This window comes from Notolepis coatsorum (genome assembly GCF_963971535.1).
Source record: "Notolepis coatsorum genome assembly, chromosome: 10".
Lineage (NCBI taxonomy): Eukaryota > Metazoa > Chordata > Actinopteri > Aulopiformes > Paralepididae > Notolepis > Notolepis coatsorum.
Window position 1 is genome coordinate 73,391,131 of NC_140174.1, and position 24,908 is coordinate 73,416,038.

General features: G+C 41.5%; 1 protein-coding gene across 2 annotated transcripts in view; it reads left to right on the forward strand.

The window, feature by feature from the left end:
• Positions 1-22,437, forward strand: part of LOC311236020 (uncharacterized protein) — a 60,252-nt gene extending 37,815 nt beyond the window's left edge. Inside the window, exons 7-9 of one of the 2 annotated variants that reach the window (XM_084323600.1) lie at positions 3,945-4,396; positions 6,778-6,908; positions 21,369-22,437. In XM_084323600.1, coding sequence (XP_084179726.1) covers positions 3,945-4,396; positions 6,778-6,908; positions 21,369-22,180 — 1,395 coding nt within the window. In that variant the 3' untranslated portion in view covers positions 22,181-22,437. The remainder of the gene's footprint in view (positions 1-3,944; positions 4,397-6,777; positions 6,909-21,368) is intronic. The other variant, XM_084323601.1, reaches the window with a different exon arrangement.
• The last annotated feature ends 2,471 nt before the right edge of the window (positions 22,438-24,908 follow it).

Below are 24,908 nucleotides of genomic sequence, written 5' to 3' on the forward strand. Positions count from 1 at the left end.
AGTGGAGAAAGGTAAGATATTTCCCTATCGTTTTTCTTATATGAATTATTCTACGTTAATAAAACATACCTGGTGATCAACTACAGTTTGCTGTAAACATTACGATATGTGTGTAGTGTTATGATAACGACGGCAGCAGCGGGAGCCGGGAGGACGGCTGCAGCAGTGGATTTGCGAATAGCATGCAGCTGCAGAGCCGCAGAGCCAGGGGCTCTTTCAGGTCTGGTCACAGGCCCGTCAAACAGCGCCCCCCCATCACCATTTGTGTGTCAATTTGTTGACACATGTGTCAATTTGTTGACACATGTGTCAATTTGTTGACACAATTGTCAATTCTTAAAGCTGAGGATGAGTGGCACCTTTGTCTCAATTCTTATTCAATTAAATTCGCTCTGCGGCTCTGCAGCTACATATGATTCTAGCAAAATCCAGCCCCGCTGTTTGCAATGGGAGCAGTAGTCTCGACTCGGGACTTATTTTATTTGGAATATAATGACTTTATACGCAAAAGTAGCCTAGTTTTAAGTTAAAATATTATAAATCTACATGCCTTGAGGATGTCATTCTTTATATAGCCTGCCTATCAGGCAAAAAAAATTATTCTAACAGAAACACTGATACCGTGATATATACCGTTACCGTCTATGCTTCAAATTATACCGTGATATAAATTTTAGACCATACCGTCCACCCCTACTATGCGGCCATGGCCATAAGAACACTGTCAGACTGTGGACTAAAATATGTCCCTTTAAGCCAATGACGGTTATGTTGATGCAAAGATGGATGCATATAGACCTGTTCGCCGATGACGTCATGACAAATATGCGCGCGCAGACCCGAGGCAGAACGGAACGTAATCCTGGTCGGAACAACGGGGCAGACTACAATATATCTGCATTTGTTAGCCATGCTAGCGATCTAAACAATCAATCCATGCCAAAGCTAGATATGTAAAAGGTAAAAGACTCACTCTCAGCCATGCTGATTTGGCAAAATGACATCCAGCCGTTTTTGTTTGAAACTACTTTTAGTCCGGGGAGTGCCGTGTTTTCTCCATAGAGCCCTGTTGTACTTCTTTTGACGCAGCAGCTCGGGCAGGTCCGGGGTAACTTAGTCACGTGACTCAGTTGGTATTGCTGATTGGCTTGAACACGGTATGTTTGTAAACAGCGAACAGGTCTATTAGCTCATAAACTTGTTGGATGAACATCATGATCTCTATGAAACTTGATGACTGTCAAAACATAATGTTTAAAAATGTCATTGACTCTGTATAATCTGTAACGCCATCAAACAGTGACCTAGCAGCAAAAGAGCCCCGCTTGATATTGTTCTTTGTTTACTTTTTTGTTTCTGTCTGACGTGTGGGTTGGAGTTTAGTAACTTATTACACAGTGCATTTCTCCAGACCTTGCTTGGTAGAGCCTGAGGTCTGGCCAGCAGTAGCAACTACTCCGCTATACCCACTGAAATCCAATCCACACTTCAAACTAAAACTGTAAACAAAGCGCAGTACCATGTTTGACAACATTGCAGATTCTACCTTTAACTCATTCTGCGCCAAAAACGAGTATACTCGTTATTGCCGTCCAACCATGGAACTCCAACAACGAGTAAACTCGTTTTTATGATCGTTATTTCTTTTATTCGCTATATCCATTCATAATTCATGGCTGCAGCCTCTGCAGACCCTTCAGACCCTGTCTGAGCTGGCAGACAGTCAACACCGCCCTCTACTGCCTTGCGGAGCTATTACACTTCATTGGATACGGTCTGGTGTGTTTTCTGAGCCGATCTGAGCCGTGGGGGCAGGGTTTAAATACTCAGGCGAGGCAGGCCTTTACAACGATGGCATGGAATACTAACCCCGCCCGCCCGTTCATGTGTAACACTCTGTAATGTCGGGGACGGGATCGCTGTGGATAACTGGAATGGCGATCAGATAATTGGATAATTTTTTTGCATTACATCAGAGACGAGGTAAGAACACTATATATAAAATCTTGCGTTGATCTGATATTTCTTTCTCCTGCGATCAAAGCTATCTGTGTGGACCGTGTTGTGCTTTCTACCGTTGACTGCTGTGTGTGGGGGGGGGGGGGGGGGGGGGCATTTCATGTATGCACGAGGAGATATAATAATGATAATCTAGCGTTGATTTCAGGATGATTAGATAATCAGGCGAAAAATTACAACGTGATAAGTGTATTCCACTAAAACGCTATTATCGCGTCTTTTCCTGGGATTACTAAGAATCACAAACTACTCATTCAAAACGGAAATGTACGGATGAAAAAACAATCAGTTTTGTGCATGTTGACTAGGGATGGGAATCGAAAACCGGTTCCCATTGGGAACCGGTTCCTAATTGGCCGATGCCTGGAACCGTGTGGCTCCTGTGACTTTCGATTCCCTTATCGCTGCCTACAGTTGCGCAATAACGTTACGTTAGCATGTAGCCATGGCAGACTCTATTTGATTCCTTAAGGGCTCGAAATTGCCTGGGTTTTGGTAATATGCTCCCGAAATGCTCCCGCTGTTTGGCTACTTCTATGTGCAGTGAAAACTACTTGAATGCTTTAGAACCCAGCCATTGATTTAGATCAGGGTGAGCTAAAATTAGCCGCGGAGCTAACGTGAGCTAACGCTATTTAATCAAGCTCACAAAGAGAGATAAACAGCTGACAGCGGATAGTACAGGTACAAATACAATAAAACAGCAGGTGGGGGCTGTTGTGTAAACCTTGTACTCTTTAGTTCACATATAATGAGAGACGTGGGTGCTTGTTTACATGTCTGTAAGCCAGGAAGTACAGTGGTGCAACATACAAATGTGTCCGTGTAGCAACACAAGCCAATACATAAAGGACAGGGGCCCGGGGAGGGAGCTCTCTCTCTCTCTCTCTCTCTGTGTGTGTGTGTGTGTGTGTGTGTGTGAGAGAGAGTGTGAGTGAGAGACAGAAGTCAGAGGAATAACAACCTGTTATTCAATAGATTAAATTAGTTTAAGAATAAAAAAATAAATACATTTTAAGAGAATCTCAAATACATTATTTTATTTAAGTGTAGGCTATAGTTAATGTTTAATTTTTTACAGTTTTTGTATTTTTCTGACATGGGGGCTCAACAATAAATGACAATCAGAAATGTCAAGTTGCATGTTGTTATTCTAACCAGCTTAGACCCCGACGCTCTGCATCTTCTGGCCGCCTCAGACCTACTCCTATCCGAGCTCCGGGAGGGTCATCAAAGAGAAGTCGCCTATTCTCAGTCCTTGCCCCACAATGGTGGAATGAACTACCCACCCCAGTTAGGACAGCCGAATCACGTCCAATCTTTCGCCGTCGACTAAAGACGCACTTCTTCAACCATTATCTGAATAAAAAAAAATATATCTAACCCTAACTAACCGTACTGTCATGCACTTGTCCTAATAAACTAACCTACACTGTAGCACTCAACACTTTGATGAACATTGTTGCTCAGCTGATAGAGTTGTGCCCTTCCTGATGGCTTGTCGTACAGAACTTGTAAGTCGCTTTGGATAAAAGCGTCAGCTAAATGACTAAATGTAGTTCTGTTGCATTTCCAATTTATTTATTTAAATTATAAATTGATCAGGTATCGATAAGGGAATCGATAAAGAATCGAATCGATAAGCAGAATCGATAATGGAATCGTATCGATAAAATCCTATCAATTCCCATCCCTAATGTTGACTGGAAGCAATTAGACCCATAGCTATAATATAAGATATATTTTAAGCACTCGCAAATTTGGCATTCTAAAACTATATCCATTGAATAAAGACATGGCGCTGAAGGGGGATCAGCGCCCCCTGCTGCTGGCGGTCAATGTGTTAAACACTGCAATGGAGATTAAACACAAATTGCCATTTAGCCTTGGAAGTAGCCTCTAATTATCTTTGCTGTCTCCCCCAGAAGCCTTTGGAGACCCCCCTGGATCTCCCTTTCCGCTGTTACCCTGCCTCAAATTTAGAACTCAGCCCAGGGGCTGCCCTACCACCTCCTCCCTCTGAGAACCCTCTGCCCAACCCACAAGTCCCTGTCACGAGGAAGAGAGGCTGGCCGAAGGGCAAGAGACGCAAGCACCTGCTGCCCTTGAACCACAGTGGGCCAGGAAGGAGCCATGGCAGCAGGACCAACCAGCCCAACCCACAAGTCACTGTCACGAGGAAGAGAGGCTGGCCGAAGGGCAGGAGACGCAAGCCCCTGCTGCCCTTGAACCACAGTGGTCCAGGAAGGAGCCATGGCAGCGGGACCAACCAGCCCAACCCACAAGTCCCTGTCACGAGGAAGAGAGGCTGGCCGTACTACAATCACCTGGGCTCTGGACCTACTGTAGCCTCCATAAGAGAACTGATGGAGACTAGGTGAGACTCAGTGTTAAAGGGGAGATGTTGCATAGCGATATAAACAGTCATAGCATCAAATTAGTATTTAGATAAACCACAGAAAAAAATCACGTTATAAAAATAAGCCGTTTCTAAGAAAAAACTGTTATGTCCCTTCGTGTAGAATTGATCAACCAGTGCGCCGCCATGTTTGTTCACGTTAAATGCTGACGTCACGGAGATGGTACTGGCAGTAGTATACTGTAGGTCTAACAGGCATTCTCAAAGTCCGGTCTAAATGATCTAATCTAATCTTAGAAAATAAAGTAAAGTGAATAGTATTGGGTGTTAAGTATAACAGTATCTAAGTTAATTTACTTCTGACCATTATAGTCAAAGTATTTTCCTATGAACTGAAACTTATAAGATGTTCTCAGTGTTCAGTTACTAGCCAACAGCTGCAAAAACGAATGGTGTCAATTATGTTATAAGACATTGATATCAGGAGCTATCTGTAGCTACTGCTAGCCGGCTAGATAACGTTAGACAACGCCTTGTGTATTAAACTAAAGTGAAGGCGTGCAGCAGCCAATTCTCCACTTGCACAACGTGAAGTAGGCATTTCCGTTAGGTCTTCCGGGTTGAAAATGGTTCTTCCGGTCCCATCCCACCCATTGTTTTTAGCAACTTTTCTCCTGTTATTTAAACAACTTTGTCGTCACAGAGAGGTAATGAAACGTTTGTATTATATTATAGAATGTATTTAATAAGCAAACATTTGTCAGCAGGGTTTTTGGGCTGTATTTCATGTAAAAACGTTTACTGTTAGTTTACTTGCTCACGCTAATTAAGGCTAATGCTGGCTAACAGAAGCTAGCGCAAGAAACGACGCCACAAAGTATCGTTTATAGTGCATTTCTTGCCACCTTATAGCATTTGTACATTTGTATGACAGTCTATAATGCTCCTGTGAGGTTTTTCCGGACGTTTTGGTAATGATTTTCACTATAAAAACATATTTATAAAAGACAGGAAGTTGATGAACTGGCCCGATTAGCTTTGAGCTAACGATCTTTGCAGACGCATACTTGATGTATTCATTCCATTCTAAACGTAACGTTAGTTTACAAAACATTACCCGTCTATATAACGTTGAGGAACAAATTATAAAGTGTGTGAGTGTGTATTGTTGTACATAATCACATCAGCTCTGGAAACTAGAGTGATTAATTTGGTTTGAGAAAGAAGTGCAGCTAACTATTTAGCTAATGTCTGCAACTGCAATGCATTTTCTGCTTTGCAGTCCAATTTTCACAAACGCACACTCACACACTTTATAATTTGTTCCTCAACGTTATATAGGCAGGTAATGTTTTGTAAACTAACGTTACTAGACGACAATGTTGTTTAAATAACAGGAGAAAAGTTGCTAAAAACAATGTATTTGGATGGGACCGGAAGAGCCATTTTCAACCCGGAAATGCCTACTTCACGTTGTGCAAGTGGTCAATAGCCTTGCAGCTGGAGGCTACTCGCAGCAGCAGCAGCAGCTGTGTGCGAGAGAGAGAAGAGAATTGGAAATAAAGCATTATCGGAATTCACCAATCTCATATTTATACTGAATATTGGCCCATACCGATCGCTGGCCGATCGATCGGGGCATCCCTATTCACGACACTCCATATTTACCTAGCTATCTAACCAGCAGTGTAAACCGGGAGCCAGCCCAAACCATCACTGTGACGTCACCATCAAAATGGTGCCACCCATGGCCAAAACGGGGAAATTACATTTGAGTTTTCAGACATATAAGCAGGATTTCACATTTGATTATAGGACCGTCTTACCCAAGGTACACAACAAACAAACTAGTCTCATATTGTTCAACGCTTCATCTCCCCTTTAAGGCCATGGGTAGGTAGGGAATTCTTTATTTTTTTATTTTTTCACAGCGACTATGGATAGGGAATTTCTTTATTTAATTAAAATGTTCACGACAACATAGATACATGTACTCTGCCAGCATGTTTAATATCCATAATACTAAAGGTTTGACTAAGATTTTTATGAAACTTTATTGTAAAAATGTTTTTTTATTTATTTATTTTAAGAGTTTAAAAGAAAATTCAAAACGTGTAAAATTACATTTAAAAAAAATAATTTAAATAAATTGGGTTGCACCTAAATCGGCAGGGTCGGTCGGCAACCGGAACCAAACTATTTATTTTTATAAGCCTGATCTCTGTTTTCAGAAGCATGTTTTGATCCAGATGTCTTAGTAGAAAGTGTACAGCCACTGAGAGCAGACTATTCAGTCTTTATGGCTCATATGGGTGGTCCTTGACTTGTGTGTCTCCGTTTTTCAACAAGGGAATACATGGCGGCTTCTGACAACATTTCCCCCCAAACTTTCCACCCAGGATTCTTCTGAATATGGCCACCCCTCACCTCTCACACCTCGGTTTAAGAAAACTGTCCATCTGTTTGGTGGACTGCATGAAACCATCACAGTTGGACCAGGAGAAGAGTCGTATGGACTGCATGGAAACAAGTATGGAAATGATTACTTTATTCTGACTTTAGTAAATGTTTACTTTAACACTTTCCGTGCCAGCCGTGCCAGTCCTAGATACCCTGTTGAGTGCCAACGCTCTATTCAATGACGGAGCGCTCACATTTGTGAACGCATAAACTATATCTTAAATTATGGGTATGTGTCTAATACGACGTCACTTATCAATGACTTGTTAACTTTCAGGGTGAAAAAATATTGTGCAGGAATCGCGCTTCACTGTAATACACAAAACACGGTGTAATTTTTCGGCCTATTTATGAATTGTTTTCAAATAAACGCTAGATTACCGGTAGTAGATGTGTACTTATGCACGCTATAGAAGCGGGCTGAAAAATCGATTATCTTTTTTCCTGATCAGCACGCACACACTCGCAGCCACACACACACATATGGGACACGTTGATAGGTGAAAACAGCTCTGATTATCCCAAGACTAGTAAAATAGATTCCTTAGCTCAGATCAGATGTTCTCCAAAAAGATTATTCCAATTCTTGATCGCCATTCCAAATATCGATCGTGTTTATTGATCCAACGCTGGGTGGTCGAAAGACATATTCCACGCTGTTCTGATGGTGGGCGATGACTGCAATAGGCTCGGATTACATGCCTGACAAGTAAAATGTGGAATCCGGACTATTTTTTTCCCCATCCATTTCATTCAGTCCAATCCAATGGGGTGCAATACCATCCGGAGAGACGATAGGGGGCGGTATTTTCCCTGTTCGAGCTCAGACATATCCCCACTGGTAACGTGAGGCTAGATTGATGAAAAATGATAATAAAAGAAATAATGATTAAAAACGAGATTTCTCGTCGGTTGGCACTTAACACTTTGGTTGCCTTGGGTTAAATTCATGATATACCATAGGTTGCCGGCTCTATTTGTCTATGGAGAAGTACCCCTTCTTTGCATGGCTATAACTTTTTAAATTCTATTGCTACATTGCCATTATTAGGGCCCATTCAAAGTCCTATATGTATTGTTCATTGTGTAGCAACGTTAAACTTTTTCATTCACATATTCATAGTAAAGTATGGTCTAATGTATAAGTGTTTTCATCTCTTTCTGCAGCTTTCTCCAGAACGTGATCTATAGCCCCAAATGCATTATATTGATGATGCAATACAGTTTTATGGCAATCAGCGCGATATAAAAAATTCCAACTAGACGTACTTCTAGAAGTTACTACACGTCATCTGATGTTGACCGGATGGGCTAGGGGGCGTTTATAATTCCGTGGGCAGCGTTATACCAATCATCTAATGTGGGTCAAATGTTGATAATAGCAGTTAGTATCGAAGACGGTAACGTTACACGCTAAAACTCACCCCAGTCTCCGCGCGCCGTTGGGCGATCATCGTAGAGTAGAAATCTTATCATTATGGGATGTAGATTTACCCGGTCCATCTCCAGCTTGTATAATGGTATATACGTCCAAATCATGTTGTTTATTGAGTTATTGGCAATCGATCACTGTGTATTGTGTGACGAGCTAGAATGCCGGGACCTATAGCGAGTGCCCGGAAGTAATACGGACGTCCAGCACAACCTCTATGCCACTTCCTGTTTAAGCGATTGCGCCGATCGGCCACCAGATGGCGCTCCTGAACCGCCAGAGAGCTCAGTGGGTCCTCCTGGTGGATCTCAGGCCAGCGGAGGGGACATATGAATCCGATCGCAGATTTTTGAAATATTGATATAAGGACGCTGTAAAGCGTCCTCCGGCAACTTGAGCATGGCCGGCAATGACGTCTAAACACGTTTCATGGCAGCCAAAGTGTTAACGGTTGGCATGAACGAATGAGAATTCTCGTCACTGGCACTCAAAGTGTTGATGTTGACCCGTTTAATGTTGAAACATTATGCACTATTTCCCCTGAAAAGATTATTCAGCAGCGGTGCCGGAATCCATATTTGTGCGTGCGCACGTGCCGCCACAATCCATATTAGTGCACGCTGCCGGAGAAATAACTTAAAACGACCTTTATTCGAGATGGGTTATTCATGTTCATGGAGTCATGTGCGTGTGAATTTGCTAGGATGTTTTGGGTGTGTCCGCGGCGCTGACACTAGAAGGAATATGATATAGGCTATACATGGGTCCGTCAGCGAGGAGATTTAGCCATTTGAGAATAGGCTATTATGGCCAAACGAGGGCCTATAGCCTATAAATATTGTTAAATGTTCAGATTCAGACAACTTTATTGGTCCCCGTGGGGCAATTCATATTTGCAGCTTCACCACAAGCAACAAAGACAGACAGACAAACAAACAACAAAACATCTCAACGACCGCACGGAAAATAAAAAGAGAAACACTCCATGTGATACAATCCAGCAATAAAAGTAAAAGTAAAAACAGACAACCAAGTGCAAAAGGCTACTTAAAATGACTACTGTCTGTGTTTAAAAGTCTGATAGCCGAGGGGACAAAAGATTTGGCGTAGCGGTTGGTCCTACTTGGTGGGACGTCATAACGGCGGCCAGAAGGCAACGGTGAAAACCGCTGAGACAGAGCATGGAGAGGTTGATTTGTGATGCTCGTCCCCTTCTTGACCACCTGGTCCGTCCAGAGAGAACATAGGTCTCTCTGTTTTACTCCAATTATTTTGGAGCACACTTTCACAATATACTGTAGGCTGTTCCTATCTTTAATAGACAGGCCACTGAACCAGCAGATAAAAGAAAAGGTTAGGAGGCTTTCAATAAAAGAACTATAAAAAGTGCTCAGGATCTTCGCACTAACATTAAAAGAGTTCAGCTTTCTTAGCAGACCTTTTTTAATAATAGACTCTGTATTTAGGTTGAACTTCAGTTTACAATCAAACACAGTTCCCAGGTATTTGTACGATTCAACAGTCTGGACGTCCTCATCGTGAATTACACTAGCTACACTGGCTTGATGATCGGGGTTGTGTCTGAAGTCAATTATCATGTCCTTAGTCTTAGAGACATTGAGGTCCAAGTAATTCTCATCACACCAATTCACAAAGTCGTGAAGTACAGGTCCATGATCAGTTTCGGAGCGCTGCAGTAGGGATACCAGGACAGTGTCATCTGAAAACTTAACCAGATGCCTTTGGTCATGAAGCGATCTGCAGCTGTCCGTGTACATAATAAATAAAAGGGGAGACAAAACGCAACCTTGGGGGGAGCCAGTGTTGGAAATCGACATGTTGGACATCTGCCCATTGACAAAGACCTGCTGGACCCTCTCAGTGAGGAAATTTTAAATCAGCATGAGAAGCTGGTGTGGGAGACTAAAATGAGAGTCAAGCCTCTCAATTAAAATGTGGGGCTGCATTTTATTAAAAGCAGAGGAGAAATCTGCAAATAAAAGTCTAGCATGAGCTCCAGGTGTTTCCAGGTGTTTATACACAATGTCCAAGATGAAGAGCATAGCATCCTCCACCCCTTTACCTGGCTGATATGCGAATTGAAGGGGATCTAATTTACCCTCAATAAAAGACATAGTAGTGTTTTTTTAAAAACTTCTCAAAAACCTTCATTGCTAATGAGGTAAGCGCCACTGGTCTAAAGTCCTTCAATTCTTTTGAATCTTTTGACTTAGGGATGGGTATGATGGTTGACGTCTTCCATAATGTGGGGATCTGACCTAGATCTACACACATCTGGAAGAGTCTGGAAAACACCCAACCAAGCTGATCAGCACAGTGGTGCAGGGTGCGCCCGCATAACGAGTCTGGGCCAGCAGCTTTTCTTGGTTTAACCTTTTTAAATGATGCTGTGACCCAATCTTGGGAAATAACCATTTCATTTTGGGGTTCCAGGGACTCCATGCATGCAGAGATATTCTCTAAAAAGTCAGAACTTTCGTGGCGGCTACGTGGCGTAGTGGGCAAGGCGCTCGCCACGAAATCTGGAGACGCTGGGCTTGCCTGTTCGAGCCCAGCGCTCCACATTTGCTTTCAGTTTAGCTGGTCGTTCATACTAATACACATTGGCCGTATTAGGGGGTGGGAAACTGATGGGTGGGGATCGGGCGTTGTGGACAGCGACTCCTACAGGTCGGTTGGTGCGCCTGCGCAGTAGAATCAGGAAGTGTCGGGGGCAGCGTGAGCCTCCCACGCGTTACTCCTCGCCACTGAGAGATCGAGCTGCGCAGGTGAAAAGATGCGACTGCTGTTACCTCAAGTACCGGAGGGGACTTGTGCTATGTATGACTTAGTCCACATTGCAGCCGGCTTGTGGGAGGCAAGAAACAGCGTTCGTGACAGGGGAGGGTTGAATTGGATGATACGAAATTGGGATGGGAGAAAATATAGAAAATGGGAGAAAAAGTGGATAAAAAAAAAAGGGTCAGAACTTTCAAAGCGGGAGAAGAAGGAATTAAAAGTGTTTGGCAAGTCAGTGCTATTTACTCCTCTAATAGTAGTGGATTTATTCCTCCCAGTATTAGTATTTGTATTTATGGAAGCCATGTTCTTTATACCTTGCCATGCGGCTCTGAGGTCTCCACTGCTATATTGAGCTTCTATCTTGTCCTTATACATTTGTTTGGCTTTCTTAATAGCAATACAAACTTCTCTAGAAGCAGCCTTTTTCTCTAGGGCATTACCCGTACAATAGGCCAGTTTCTTTTTATTGATAACTGCTTTTAACTCCTTGGTTATCCAAGGTTTATTATTTGGATAAATAACAACCACTTTACTCGGGATAATGGAATCTACACAAAATGTGATGTACGAGGAGATAGTGTCACAAAGTTCATTAATGTTATCGCCGCATGCGGCAAAGAAACAGTTTTCATAAGCGTAAAGATACAAGGACAACAGTTTTTTTTTTTTCTTGATCTTTTTCCCCCTCCATTTTCCTCCGATTTTCTCCCATCCCAATGTTAGTCGTATGCCAATTCCCAGTCCCTTCCTGGTCGCTGCGCACTTACCCCCCACAGTCAGATCATCTGGGAGAGTGGAGGCTACCACGTGCTTCCTCCGACACACGTCCAGCCAATCACCGCTTCTTTTCACCTGGCAGCGCGGATTCTCATCGAGAGGGCGTAGCGTGTGGGAGGACCACACTATCCCCCTCAAGTCCTATCCGCGCTTAGCAGGCGCCCCGACCGAACTGTAGGACGCGCTGTTTACAACGACCCGGACCCACCCCGCCAGCTTCTCCCACCCTCTAATACAGCCAATTGTATTAGTGCAGACGGCCAGCCAAGCTGGTGACAACCCCGGAGCTGTGAGCTGGATTCGAACAGGCGAATCCAGCTCACAGCTCCGGGGTTGGTGACTAACGCAATCTCCGCTCGGCCACCTAACCGCCCTACAAGGACAACAGTTATATTAACGATCAAGTTAGTTTACTGTATGCAGGCTTCGCGGGGCTCCGTGTGACGTGTCTGTGCCATGCGTTATGCGCAAATTACTGTTGCATGTAGGCTATGCTATTATATAATTTATATAGGCTACCTACCGACATCAAAATAGATTGTATGCCTCTACAAATCATATTAAACCATGCAGGTAGAAAATTTACGGAAAATCCGTCGCGATTTGGAATCAAATTGACTGAGAACTTTAATCCCTGGGTATTAATCGAACTTTAAAAGAACGAAACGAAAAAAGGCAGTCAGATTCCAGCATGGTTATTAATGACACAAACGGCAAACGGTGGTTAACGGTCTTTATTAGTGTTTGCGCTGCCCAGGCAGCAATGGTCTTTAGGAAGTTAATAGATATATCCGACATCACCGTGTACACGTCTGTTAGCCTGTCGCGTATTTCTCCCATAACACGTGTTCGCTCGGCTTAGTCCACTTTTCCACATTTCATGCGGGTGTTTCATTACCGTATATGGTATTGGTTAATTACGGGCGGTTCTATATGCAAATACTTAAAATTGTGCACGAGCGAGGAGCGTAGAACAAGTGGCATTTATCAACACGGAGTACTTGCAGGTGTGCGTAGGACCTGTGTACGCACGTGTGATAAATCCCAATTTTTCTGTGCGTACACACATTCTAAATTCTAGTTTTCCTTGTCTGGCAGGACAAGCGTTTATAACACATGGATTCAGGAGAATCAAGCACTCCCGGTTCATGTTCTTTGGTGGATTATGTTGGCAACACGATCGACATCAATACTTGGAATGGCGATCAGATAATTGGAATATTCTTTTTGGAGTACATCCTAGTCAAGGTAAGGGCTATATGGTATCAATCTTGCCTTGATCCAAGAATCCCTTCCCCGCGATCCGAACGTATGCGTGTGTGTGTAACGTATTCCGTTGGTGATGATCGAAGCATAGAAAAACCCTTTCATGCATTCATGATGAAACATAATACCGATAATATAGTGTTGATTTCAGATTGATTGTTGATACAGGCGAGAAACGCCAAGTTTTTTAGTGAAATGCACTAAACGCTGCATATCGTCGTTTTCTGGGATTAGACAGGATTACCCTAAAACTATACTCATATTCACCACGGTATAAAACGGGAATGTATGGATAAATTGTTTATTTAGATAGATAGATATTCGATGTCAAATGGGCAATAGTAATATATCCATAGCTATGATATTTAATATAGTTTGAGCCCTGCAAACACCGCCATGTATTTCTATTCTTTAAAGCGGTGGCCTTCTTACCACAAACGGCGACCTCTGGCGCTGATTGATTTAATGACCACCCAGCCAGGCTGGTGGAATTTGTTTTCAGTGCATAACATTGCATTGTTCCAACATAGAACATATAACATCACTTAAAATACATACATACTATATGCAGTTAAATACATAGATACAGAATTACAAAGACCACAATATCACAGTTTATGTCCAGAGGTAGTGGGTTGCTACAGGGAGTTCAATGGCAGTGGGGAAGAAACGTTTTTTAAAGTGGGATGTTTTGGTGGTCCGGGATCTGTAGTGCCTCCCGGAGGGCAGCAGCTGAAAGACATGGTGTGAGGGGTCAGAGATAATTTGTCTTGCTCTTCTTATTGTACTTTGGCGGTGGAGTGATTCGAGTGATGGGAGGGCGGTGTGGATTATTTTGGAGGATTTGATTATTCTTTGCAGTTTGTTTTTGGAGTGAATGTCCAGACTGCTGTACCAAACTTATGGAGAAGGTGAGGATGCTTTGTATGATGGCCTGGTAAAAACGGAGCAGGAGATGTTTTCTGATATTCTATTTTTTTTTTCACCTGCAAAATCAACTCTCTTTGTTAACTACAACAAGCAATGCCGTTTGTTATTTAAGATGAGGTCGTACTCGGCAAGACAGATCTGTGTTCATTGTGCTGCTTTTATAAAGCCTCAAATGACTGCTTACAATATTTCATGAAAGCAAAGTGTTTCGTTTGTCTAAGATTTAAAAATGTTTAAACTTTACAGCACTGACAATTCTCTATAGTATTTTTTATAGTGTCCCGACCCATATAAAAACATGTGTTAATAAAAAATTAAGTCGAATTCTGTCTGTTGGCTGTGTAACGGAGAGCAGCCGCCCAGGCAACCGACTCATTATTAATTTAATTAATTAATCTAATCCAATCCACTTTATTTATAGAGCACATTTAAAAACAACAAAGTTGACAAAAGTGCTGTATAAGTCCCACAACATTAAAAAAAAATATATATATACATATATATTTATTTTTTAATCTCGAAGCTTCGAATTAAAATCGAATCTCGGCCCCGAAGCTTTGAATGCCAAAAAGAAATTCGAATGTCAGCCCTAGTGAAAGGACGCAGTCTTGGGGTGCTCCTGTGCTGAGATATAGAGGGTTGGATGTGATGTTGTTGATTTTGACCTTCTGTTGTCTGTTAGAGAGGAAGCTGTGGATCCAGTGACAGATGCAGGGGTCAATGTTCATGTCCAGTAGTTTATTGATGAGTTTGGCTGGGTTGATTTAGTTGAATGCGGAACTTCTTTTTGTAGTTTGTAATGTCCTGAAGTTTTTTCCAGATGGTACTTATCTGTTGTTTTAAAAAATATATATATTGTTTTCTTAAAACAAGATTAAATTGACCAAAATCAGGAAGAAAAAAAATTAAATAAGCTAAATTATCTGCCAGTGGGATAAGATAATTCTACTCAATATTGGACTTATTGTACCAAATACAAGATATTTTCACTTGATAAGATTACATTTTTCGCAGTGTAGTTGTAATCAGGGTAAATGTCAAGATTAATGACATGCCTCAACACTTTTTTTACACAATTTGTATTGAACATAGATATAGATGATTTAATAGATAATATAAATAGAAAACATAGACATAGATACATAGAACATATTAACTATCTAACACAGTGCACATTCGTTTGACAATGCTCAATTTAGAAAATGTTGCCTCACAAGGTCTGGACAAAGGTTTTTCAGAGCAAGTTAGCTATATTCTTATTGTTATCAAACAAAGTCTCACAAGCTTGCGGCTCGCGAAAACTTTTCTCTATGAACCTTCCTGGTACAGTATTAGTGTTGTCACGATACTGGAATTTCAACTTCGATACGATACCTTGAAAAGTATCGATACTTCGATACCATTTCGATACCAAAAAAATAAATAAAAAAAAATAATATATATACATTTTTTTTTAAACAAATTTAGCTTTTGTTGCTGGTTGATTCTCCTCAGCTTCTCTCTGGTACTATAAGAGAAGATAAATATAACACTTTTAAAACCCTTTGTTTATCTTTAGATCAGAGAGAGAGAGAGAGAAAGAGAGAGTGGCTGCTGGAGATTTGAGGTCTACTGAGCGCACCTTTCTAGTTATGACCCGAAAACAAGGGTAGAGAGAGAGAGAGAGAGAGAGGGAGATTTCTCCGGAGCTATGCTCGGAGCATTTATTAACGTTACATTTTCAACAACATTGCTGCTAATTGGACACTTCATGGAGGCGGGGTAACGTTGTGTTGAGTTCATGCGTGTACTAGTGTAGGATGGGCTCCGCTCGACCTAACGTTGGAAACGGGGTAGTTGTGTCGAGTTCATGCGTGTACTGGTGTAGTGTGGGTGGGCTCGGCTTGACGTTACTCCGTTTCCATTAAGTAATTATAAATGTGGCCAGCTAGCTAGCATAAGCTAATGGAGGAACGACAGCTAACGTTAGCTAATAATAGCTTTGTTTACAAACTGAGGGCTCCCGGCTGTGAGGGGGAGGAGGCTGCAGCACTGGCAGCTTGTGTCTGTTGCCGGTCTCTGAGGAGGAGGAGGAGGCGGAAGGGCAAGCGTGCTCTGGCAGCGCGTCTGTCTGTCAACAACTTGCGGGAGCAAGCCAGCTGGTATCGGTACTGCAGAAAGTATCGATACTTCGGGAAATGAGTATCGAAACCATTTTAAATATTCAGTATCGATATGTATCGATATTTTTGACAACACTATACAGTATGTGATGAATTGTCACTGATACCATAATCAATCACACCATGTTGCGAGATATTGACACCATGATGTTAGATTTCGATCAATCAGCCAGTATCACCTCTTCATCTGTTGGCTTGTGTCACTTATCACCTCTGTATCCGTTGACTCTGCGTTGTGTTTTATCTCTCCGACGTTTTCTCATACTGGCTGTATAATCTTTGTCATCCCCCTTTAATGCAATCCGTAAGCATAAGAATTTGACACTAGGCCGCGTAGTACCTTTCTTGGAAAACGTTGTTTATTACATAAACAAAAGCCTCAGATGTTACCCATTTCGTATTGTCCTTGAAAAAGTCTTTGATTGAACACTAAATTCATTATTCTATAGTCTTCTGCTGTTTAGTCCAATGGTGGCTAAGGCCTCGTCGTTATCCACAACCCTTCTCCCGTTAGCCGAAGCTAATGATGATGTGTCATCTCCCCTCCCCCACCGGCGAGGGTGAGAGAGATGAACGTCTCTGATCCACGTCCGCTCGTGTCAGCTTCGTGTCTAGATCTCACCCATACGCGGAAGAACACTCACATTATAATAATCATCATCATCATTATCATCCATGACAGGACCGCCCCTCTTCTGGTTGTCATGTGATGCGCTGTCATGAGAACTGCTTTCAACCTTTAACACATTAAACTGCCGTTTCTAATGATGGCAAACTCTCTCTCTGACTGTTCCTGCACTGTTCTCTGTCCTTATCAGTTGTTATGTGCTGATGGAATGCAGACGCCCTGCTCGCTGCTACGACATTGACTGCTCCCCGCTCTGTTTTCACCCAGCTGATAACGGCCCTCTGCCCGGTTTGGCTGGAGACAGACATACATGCTGAAAATGATGATAATGGTATTATCCTCTTAAAACTCATCTCTATATCGGTTATACACCAAATGCAAATCATCGATTTCCTTCAATGATAAGATCTATTGTAGACACACAAAGCATGTTTGTTAAATCAGAAGGTCCTTTGGACATTATTGTTACAGAATTGACCAATAGTGATATGCTCCCATTTGAGATTATGGTACTTCACAATTGCCTAACGTTTAATAATGTATCGACCAGCTAGACCAGCCTTGCTGCTTGAACAAGAATACTACTTCCGGGTGAATTATCTTTCAAAATAAAAGGGACCACATCTTTAATTTTAAAAGATATATTTCGAATGAAAACCTTTTATACATGAAACGGTGAATGAGGCATTACAATAAACAATGTTTATCCTACTAACCTTACTGTAATGTATTGGTTGGTTTATTTGGCTAATGTTGGCTAAGGTTTGACAGTTTTGACAAGTTTCATTCCACCGGATGCTCTCATGTTGTTACAGTGGGTGTCTCTCTACCACACTATCTCTCACTCACCTCCAGGCTCCAGCCCAAGTCTCTCTTTTAGTTGCACAAGTTTTGACAATCCAACCAGATCATGCAAACAAGTATTTGTTGTACTACACTTAAAATGTGTAAAAATGAATTATCATCAATACAATCCACAGGAGAAATCATGTTTAGTTTTTGCGCAATTTGAACAATAGCCTAGACCAGTGGTTCTCAAACTATGGGTCGCGACCCAAAGCGGGTCACAGGTAGGTTACAGTGGGGTCGCGCATTGGCAACTAAATTCGACGAGCCCAACTCGGATCGAGTTTTCCACCTGGCAGCTGTGTATATTTGCCATGTGTCGCCCATTCATCAACGGAGGCCACACAGTATTCCAATACACATCTCACTACATCCTGCGCAGGTATAATCGCGGAGCACAAAGTGCCGCGAGCGTGCGTGACGGCACATATGAGGGCTGCCGAACATTTAGGATTACACATCTCACTACATCCTGCACATCAAAGATGTAGTTATGATACTGCATACTTATAAAAAAAAAATAAAGATGTTTTTTTTACAAACCGCTTGAATCATAGCCACGTTAATAATGCTTGTAATAAACCAAACCGTTTGTAAATCCATCAATATTTCAGCGAGTTATGAGTATTTTTGTCTGTGCAGCTCACTCACACTCACTCAAGGCTGCCCCTGGCAAGATGGCGGCGGTTCAGTGACGTCGCTCTCCATTGGCCGGCAGCACGGGCAAGCTATCTAGTGTTCTATATATATCTATGCACGTAGCTACCTTTAGTTCCAATTTGGTCTTCCTGTCAACTTGATTTCAGCGGGACAGAATGGCAGAACTCATTATACGGCTCTGCTACTACTGTTACAGCAATTGTTGGTACTTATTAATACAATGTGCATTGATCACTGTTGCGATATATCATTTACATATCTGCTACTTTAATATTTACATTATATCACTAGGCAATGACGGCAATTTCGAACGTTAAATGCTAGCTGTGCTAGCTGACTTATTTTACATTAGCCATATCACCAGTTGTTACACAATCAAGCATCATTGTATTAATCAGCCCACATTATATGTGGGCTATTTATATTCAATATATATAATAGCATTTCAGGGGAGTGGCAGAGAGGCATCCTAATGCTATCTATAAGACATTCATACATGCACATGTGAAAATGCAGTGAATATCATATCTCAAGCTGTTTACTCTGCATTTCTTAGCATTTACATTTCATACTGTAACCATTGATACTACTCAATTAAGCCAAGAAAGAAGTTTGGTCAACAGTAGAAAAAATACAAGGCAAGCAATTGCATTCCACACATTTTTTTATTATTATAGGCCTATAATATGTCCAGGTAGAGGGTCCAGTCTTCCACTCCTGTTGTTGGTAGTGCTATTCGGGCCTTGCTGCTTACCATGGTCGGCTGTGCAGCATTCGGGTGCACCAATCGGTCAGAGAAAGGGATCCATATGTATGGGTTCCCAAAGGACACAGACGGGAGAAGAAAATGGTTGGCCAAAGTCAGCAGAAGCAACCTGACCATCACACGAAATATTTCAGAATAAGGGAAAATATGTTTAATATGCCCTTGTGCCATGAGATAAAATGTCGCTCAACACAAAATTGTATTAGATTAGATTAAAATACATTGTCATTATACAGCACAAGTACAGTACAACGGAAATAAGTTTGGCATCTAACCGGAGTGCAAATATAGCAGTAAAGTGCAATAGCAATATTCAATGTACAGGTGATTAGACTGGATACAAAATATATAAAGAGTACTACTGAGTAATAATTATAACCAGATGTACAGTATGTACAGTGTTATAGTATTATTATCTACAGTGATACAGGTTTAAAGACACTATGGTAGTAAGTCATACTGGCCAGCAGTGTAACTAGTAAGAGTACGTAAGGGATATGTACAGATATAGATATAGTAACTACAGGTATGAAAAAAGGATTATATGCAGGTATATACCGACAAATGTGTATAAATATATATACGGTAAATATAAATATATGTATACGGTATTTACAGCATTATTGATATCATACAGAGTTGTATGGGTTATATGCAGGTGTAGTAGTAATATGGTAGGCATATTCACCTTATCAGTCTTCTAGTTGAACCTGGAATGATGCGACAAATAAACCTCTTGATTCTTGGTTGTAATCAGATGTACTAATACGATCGAAACTAGTGTTGCTCACTTTACCAACGTCAGTATGGTTTTGAATTGATTGATTGAACACTTTATTAACAGATTGCAGAATGGGTACAGTACAGCTCAATACATACAATTGTTAAGGGGATGCAGACCATAGAAAGACTTTCGTCTTGTTTACATCAGGGTCCCCCATTTTCAATTCATCAGGACATATGACACACACGACATACAGATATACAGTACTGCCACATCTATACATTTATGACATACCAGATTTGCAAATACAGTACTGTTTGTGATACAAAGTGTCCAGAAAAAGAGTGTATATACATTTAACGTTACATATACATGGTAACGTTATCTAACTGCATTTAGAATCTAACAAGCTATTAACTTATGATAAACATAAACTAAAGATTGCTACATAAAATACCACTATTGACTACATCCATGAGTGGTCTGCTAATGCGTTAAAATGTAAAAAAAATGCAGTAAGTAAAGTAAAGTAAACTTACCAGCGAGTGCCGCTCGGCAACAATGAAATGAATGGCGATGAGCTGAAAGCTTGAACTACGGACCCCCCCCTGAGGCGCTTTACTTCCGCATTCCACGATAACAACCAAGTGGGTGGGAGTGTCGGAACTCTTAATTATACGGCTCTGACCAGAGTATAGTCGGGTTTTCATCGTTATTTCTTTTATTCAATATTTGTATTCATTTCTCTCACACGGACCTCGGGGTTACCATAGGGAATCACTCTGAGATAGCTAGAGTGCAATACCGGCTGCATCCAGCTAGGTGTCAGTATCGCCCACCCTTCTAAACCTTTTTTTCACACATTGTTACATTTAATTCACTCCGGGCGCAGTTTTCTTGGTCAGGCGAGTCCAGCGGTTCACTCGATCACATTGAAACGTGTCCAATGCCCCAGATGCATGTGTTGGGGTGGATTATGTTGGCGACACGATGGACACCAATACTGGAAATCGCGATCAGACAATTGGAATATTCTTTTTGGGGTATGTCCTAGTGAAGGTAAGGGCTATATGACATCAATCTCCGGTTTACAATACATTATGCAGCTTGCTGCTTCTTCTTCACCAAATGGGTTGGAGTAGTGTTAGACACACTCATGGGCGACGCATAGCGGCTTGGAGGTGAAATGCAGCCTATTCCACAACATTAATTACTCTGTTCTTTTAAAAACTGAAAAGAAAAATATAATCTATTAACAATTTATTTAGGTAACATAAATAATACTAATTTGTACATTGAAAAAATATATATTAAAGAATTTTATTTATATTTTGAGAGACCCCCACAGGTGCTGTTGACTATCGGGGCTCAGACCCACATAATTCGAACACTGCCTGGTAGCAATATTGGCTATAGGATCTGTCTATCCCCATATATTGGTTCAACATGTTACTTTCCTGGTATGAGTGTAGTGTGAATTGTCCCATTGTTAATTTCAACAGATCACATTTAAATAATTGTATACCCTTCTTTCTAGACTCCCTTGCCTTACTGCAGTTTATCTGTAAAGAGGAGGTTCCCCCTCAGCAGCAGGAGAGGAGCCCCAGTCTGGGCCAGGAGGACCCACAGCCCCTACAGATTAAAGAGGAACAGGAGGAACTATTGGCCAGTCAGGAGGGAGAGCAGCTTCAAGGTCTGGAGGAGGCTGATATCATAAAGTTGACATACACTCCTGTCCCTTTGAAGAGTGAACATGATGAAGAGAAACCTCAGTCCTCATGGTTTAACCAAAACCAGGACCCAGAGTCGCAACAGATTAAAGAGGAACAAAAGGAACTATTTCGAGATCTTCTAGAGGCTTATTGCTACAAGACGACCTTACATCCTGTGAAATATGAAAATGATGGTGATAATACTCTGTCCTCATGGTTTAACCAAACCCAGGACCCAGAATCACAACAGATTAAAGAGGAACAAAATGAACTATTTCAAGATCTAGAGGCTGATGGCTCCAAGACAACCTTACATCCTGTGAATTATGAACATGATTATGTGAATACTCTGTCCTCACAGCTCAGCCAAACCCAGGACTCGGAGCTCCTAAAGATGAAAGATGAACTACATCAAGGGCTGTATGATGATGATAGTTCTGGAACTGAGACTGAAAACGGTGATGATGAGAGTTCTGAGACGGATGACAGCGATAACTGGAATGAGAGTGGAGGACCAAGTTTGATAACTCTGAAACCAAAGAAGACAAAGAAAATAGAAAGTTTGGCCAACAGCAGGCCTGTGTTCATCAAGAAGGGAGATACACATGAGAACTCATACTGGAGAGAAACTATTTAGTTGTTCAGTTTGTGGAAAGGTTTTTGGTCAGAAAGGAGATCTGAATAGAGTTCTCAAACTATGGGCCACGACCCAAATTGGGGTCGCAGGTAGGTGCATTGGCAAGTGAAATATTTTTGTTTTGTTTTTGAATAATATTCTCTTAAATTTTTTTTTGTAACATTCTGGCAATATATCATGGCTAAATATTCCTCGTTTTATAACTGTGTATTGATAACATAGTGCTGAAATTACATTTTCTAATAAATATGCATGATCAAGTTCAACAACGTGTGCTTTTATTTTGATATTCCTTAATTCCACGTTGAAATTACATGATGTGGGGTCCCCAAAAAAACTCCTAAATAAAATGGGGCCATGGTATGAAAAGGTTTGAGAACCCCTGTAATAGACACATCAGAACTCATACTGGAGAGAAACCATTTAGTTCAGGGAGGGGCAACTGGCGGCCCTCACCGACGCTCCATGCGGCCCCAGGCCAATATTGAAAAAATATTTATAATAATTATAATATTTATTTTTTTTTCATTCGACTAAGAGGTTGGCAGTCGACTATGGCTCCTTTCGATCGATGAGTCGATTAATAGGGGTCAGCCCTAGTGTGGACATATTCAACGCTGTTGAAAGTGCCGTGCAGCAATATGGGGGGTTTGATAAACTGTCCGCTGTTGTTACCGATGGAGCACCCGCAATTAGGGATGTCCCGATCACTTTTTTTTGCTCCCGTCCGATCCCGATCATGTGATTTTGAGTATTTACCGATACCGATTTTCCGCGATCCAAAAAAAAATCCTGATTTAAATAAATTTGCCGCTCCCGATCTTCGGAAAATCACGTGATCGGGGCCGATCATGTGATCGGATCGGGACATCCCTACCCGCAATGAAAGGAAAACACACAGGATTCGCCGGGCTTCTAAGGCAGAGTGGCGTTGAGTGTCCAATGCTGCACTGCATTATACATCAGGTAAGTTCGCTAACATAATTTTCATCTATTGTGGGTCACTAATAATCAGGGGTGCAGTGGTCATGCCACACGGTACCACGCCGTCCCAGCACTTTTCTGAGCAGAAGTACGCGCACGGATGTGCACGCAAAAATGAAACGTTATTTCATCTGATGCAGATCGCATGCACAAACATTGAAGTTGACATTCCTTCTATTGTGTGCCAACAGGAGAGACCACAAGTGTCTCATTAAAGACAGAACCATTATTGACCCACTATGGGGGAGGGTGAATGTCATGCCGGTTTGATAAAGGGTCAATGGGAGGCATGTAGAATTGCACAAAAAGGTATTCATTATTCTGATGAGTATTGCACTTGGCTACTTGTTTACTTTTGTAGTGTTCAGATAACACTGAAATGCATGTTATGGATATGAAGCTCTCAGGAATGTTTTGTTTAGTAGCAGGATACAAGTTTATACATTTAACTAAATCATTTATTATTGCACTTTTGATTTAACACATGTGTTTGATGTCCATGCTAATTCTGCCAAACCACGCTGTACGACGTTATTGAGATCACATTTCATATTTTCACCATGGCATTCATAATTCCACCACCCAGCCTCTGCTGATACAGTGGGAGCCTGCACAACAGTGCAACGCTTCAATACAGCCGCCTGGTGGATGATCGGGCTAGTTACAACCGGAAATGGATCTGGTGATCTCGGTGCATCTGGGAAATCCGTCCGGCAGTCACATATCGTTGCAGGACTCTAGACACACATCCGTGTATATGGATCGCTGCCATAACTCAATAATCTATATGATTTGGGCGTTTATTGCGCCATACAAACCGGAAATGGATCTAGTCGATCGACGTCAAATAAGTGGGATATTTTTCTCCAGTCTCATCGGCGAACGTTAAGAGGACAGTAACGTTACTTTCAGCCTGATTGTTTATTCTTTTCAATGCAAACCTCTCTGATCAATATATCACCCATACTACATAAAGCATTTACTGACTATCACGGAATTATAAACGACCCCCCCCCCCCCCCCCCCCCTTTCATCCGCGCATGATGAATCAACGTATACGATCATGTACCGTTGAATTTTTTACTATAGCGTGTATCGGCAATAAACGGCAGTTGATAATCTATATATGCGTTTATGCCTATAACTCACGTTCTATGAATTACTGCAGAAAACGATAAAAACATACTTATATTCTAGAAGCTATTTTTGGAAGAATCCATGAATGAAAAAGTATAACGTTCCTACATCCTGAACGATAGATAATCGATGTTGAATGGGCCATAGTAATGTCAATTTAGCAATGCAATTAAAAAAGTTATAGCCCTGCAAAGAAGGTGAACATCTCCATAGGCTTAGACTGGTGGCAGTGATCATACATTGATGGATAGAAGCGTGGCAGTCAATGTGTTAATGTTGTAGTGAAATGCAGCAGGAATGCTGCTTTGTGTTTGTTGAGCAGTGGGCTTTAAGTTCATACATTTATTTTAATAGAAGCCTTAATTATGTCATTTTTGTATATATTTGGGTTACACAGCAATACTTTGAAATTAAGCATTAATAAATGCGTTTGAAATGGAATAAAAACAAAGTTACAACAAATTATAATAGTTTATATGCCTTATTTATCACATCTGTGACTATTATGGGCTATTTGAGTGATGGGGTATTACTGGCGGGACTGCCGATAAACAATGCGGCCCCCCAGATTGAGTGTGGAAATTTAGTGGCTCTCACCATATACAAA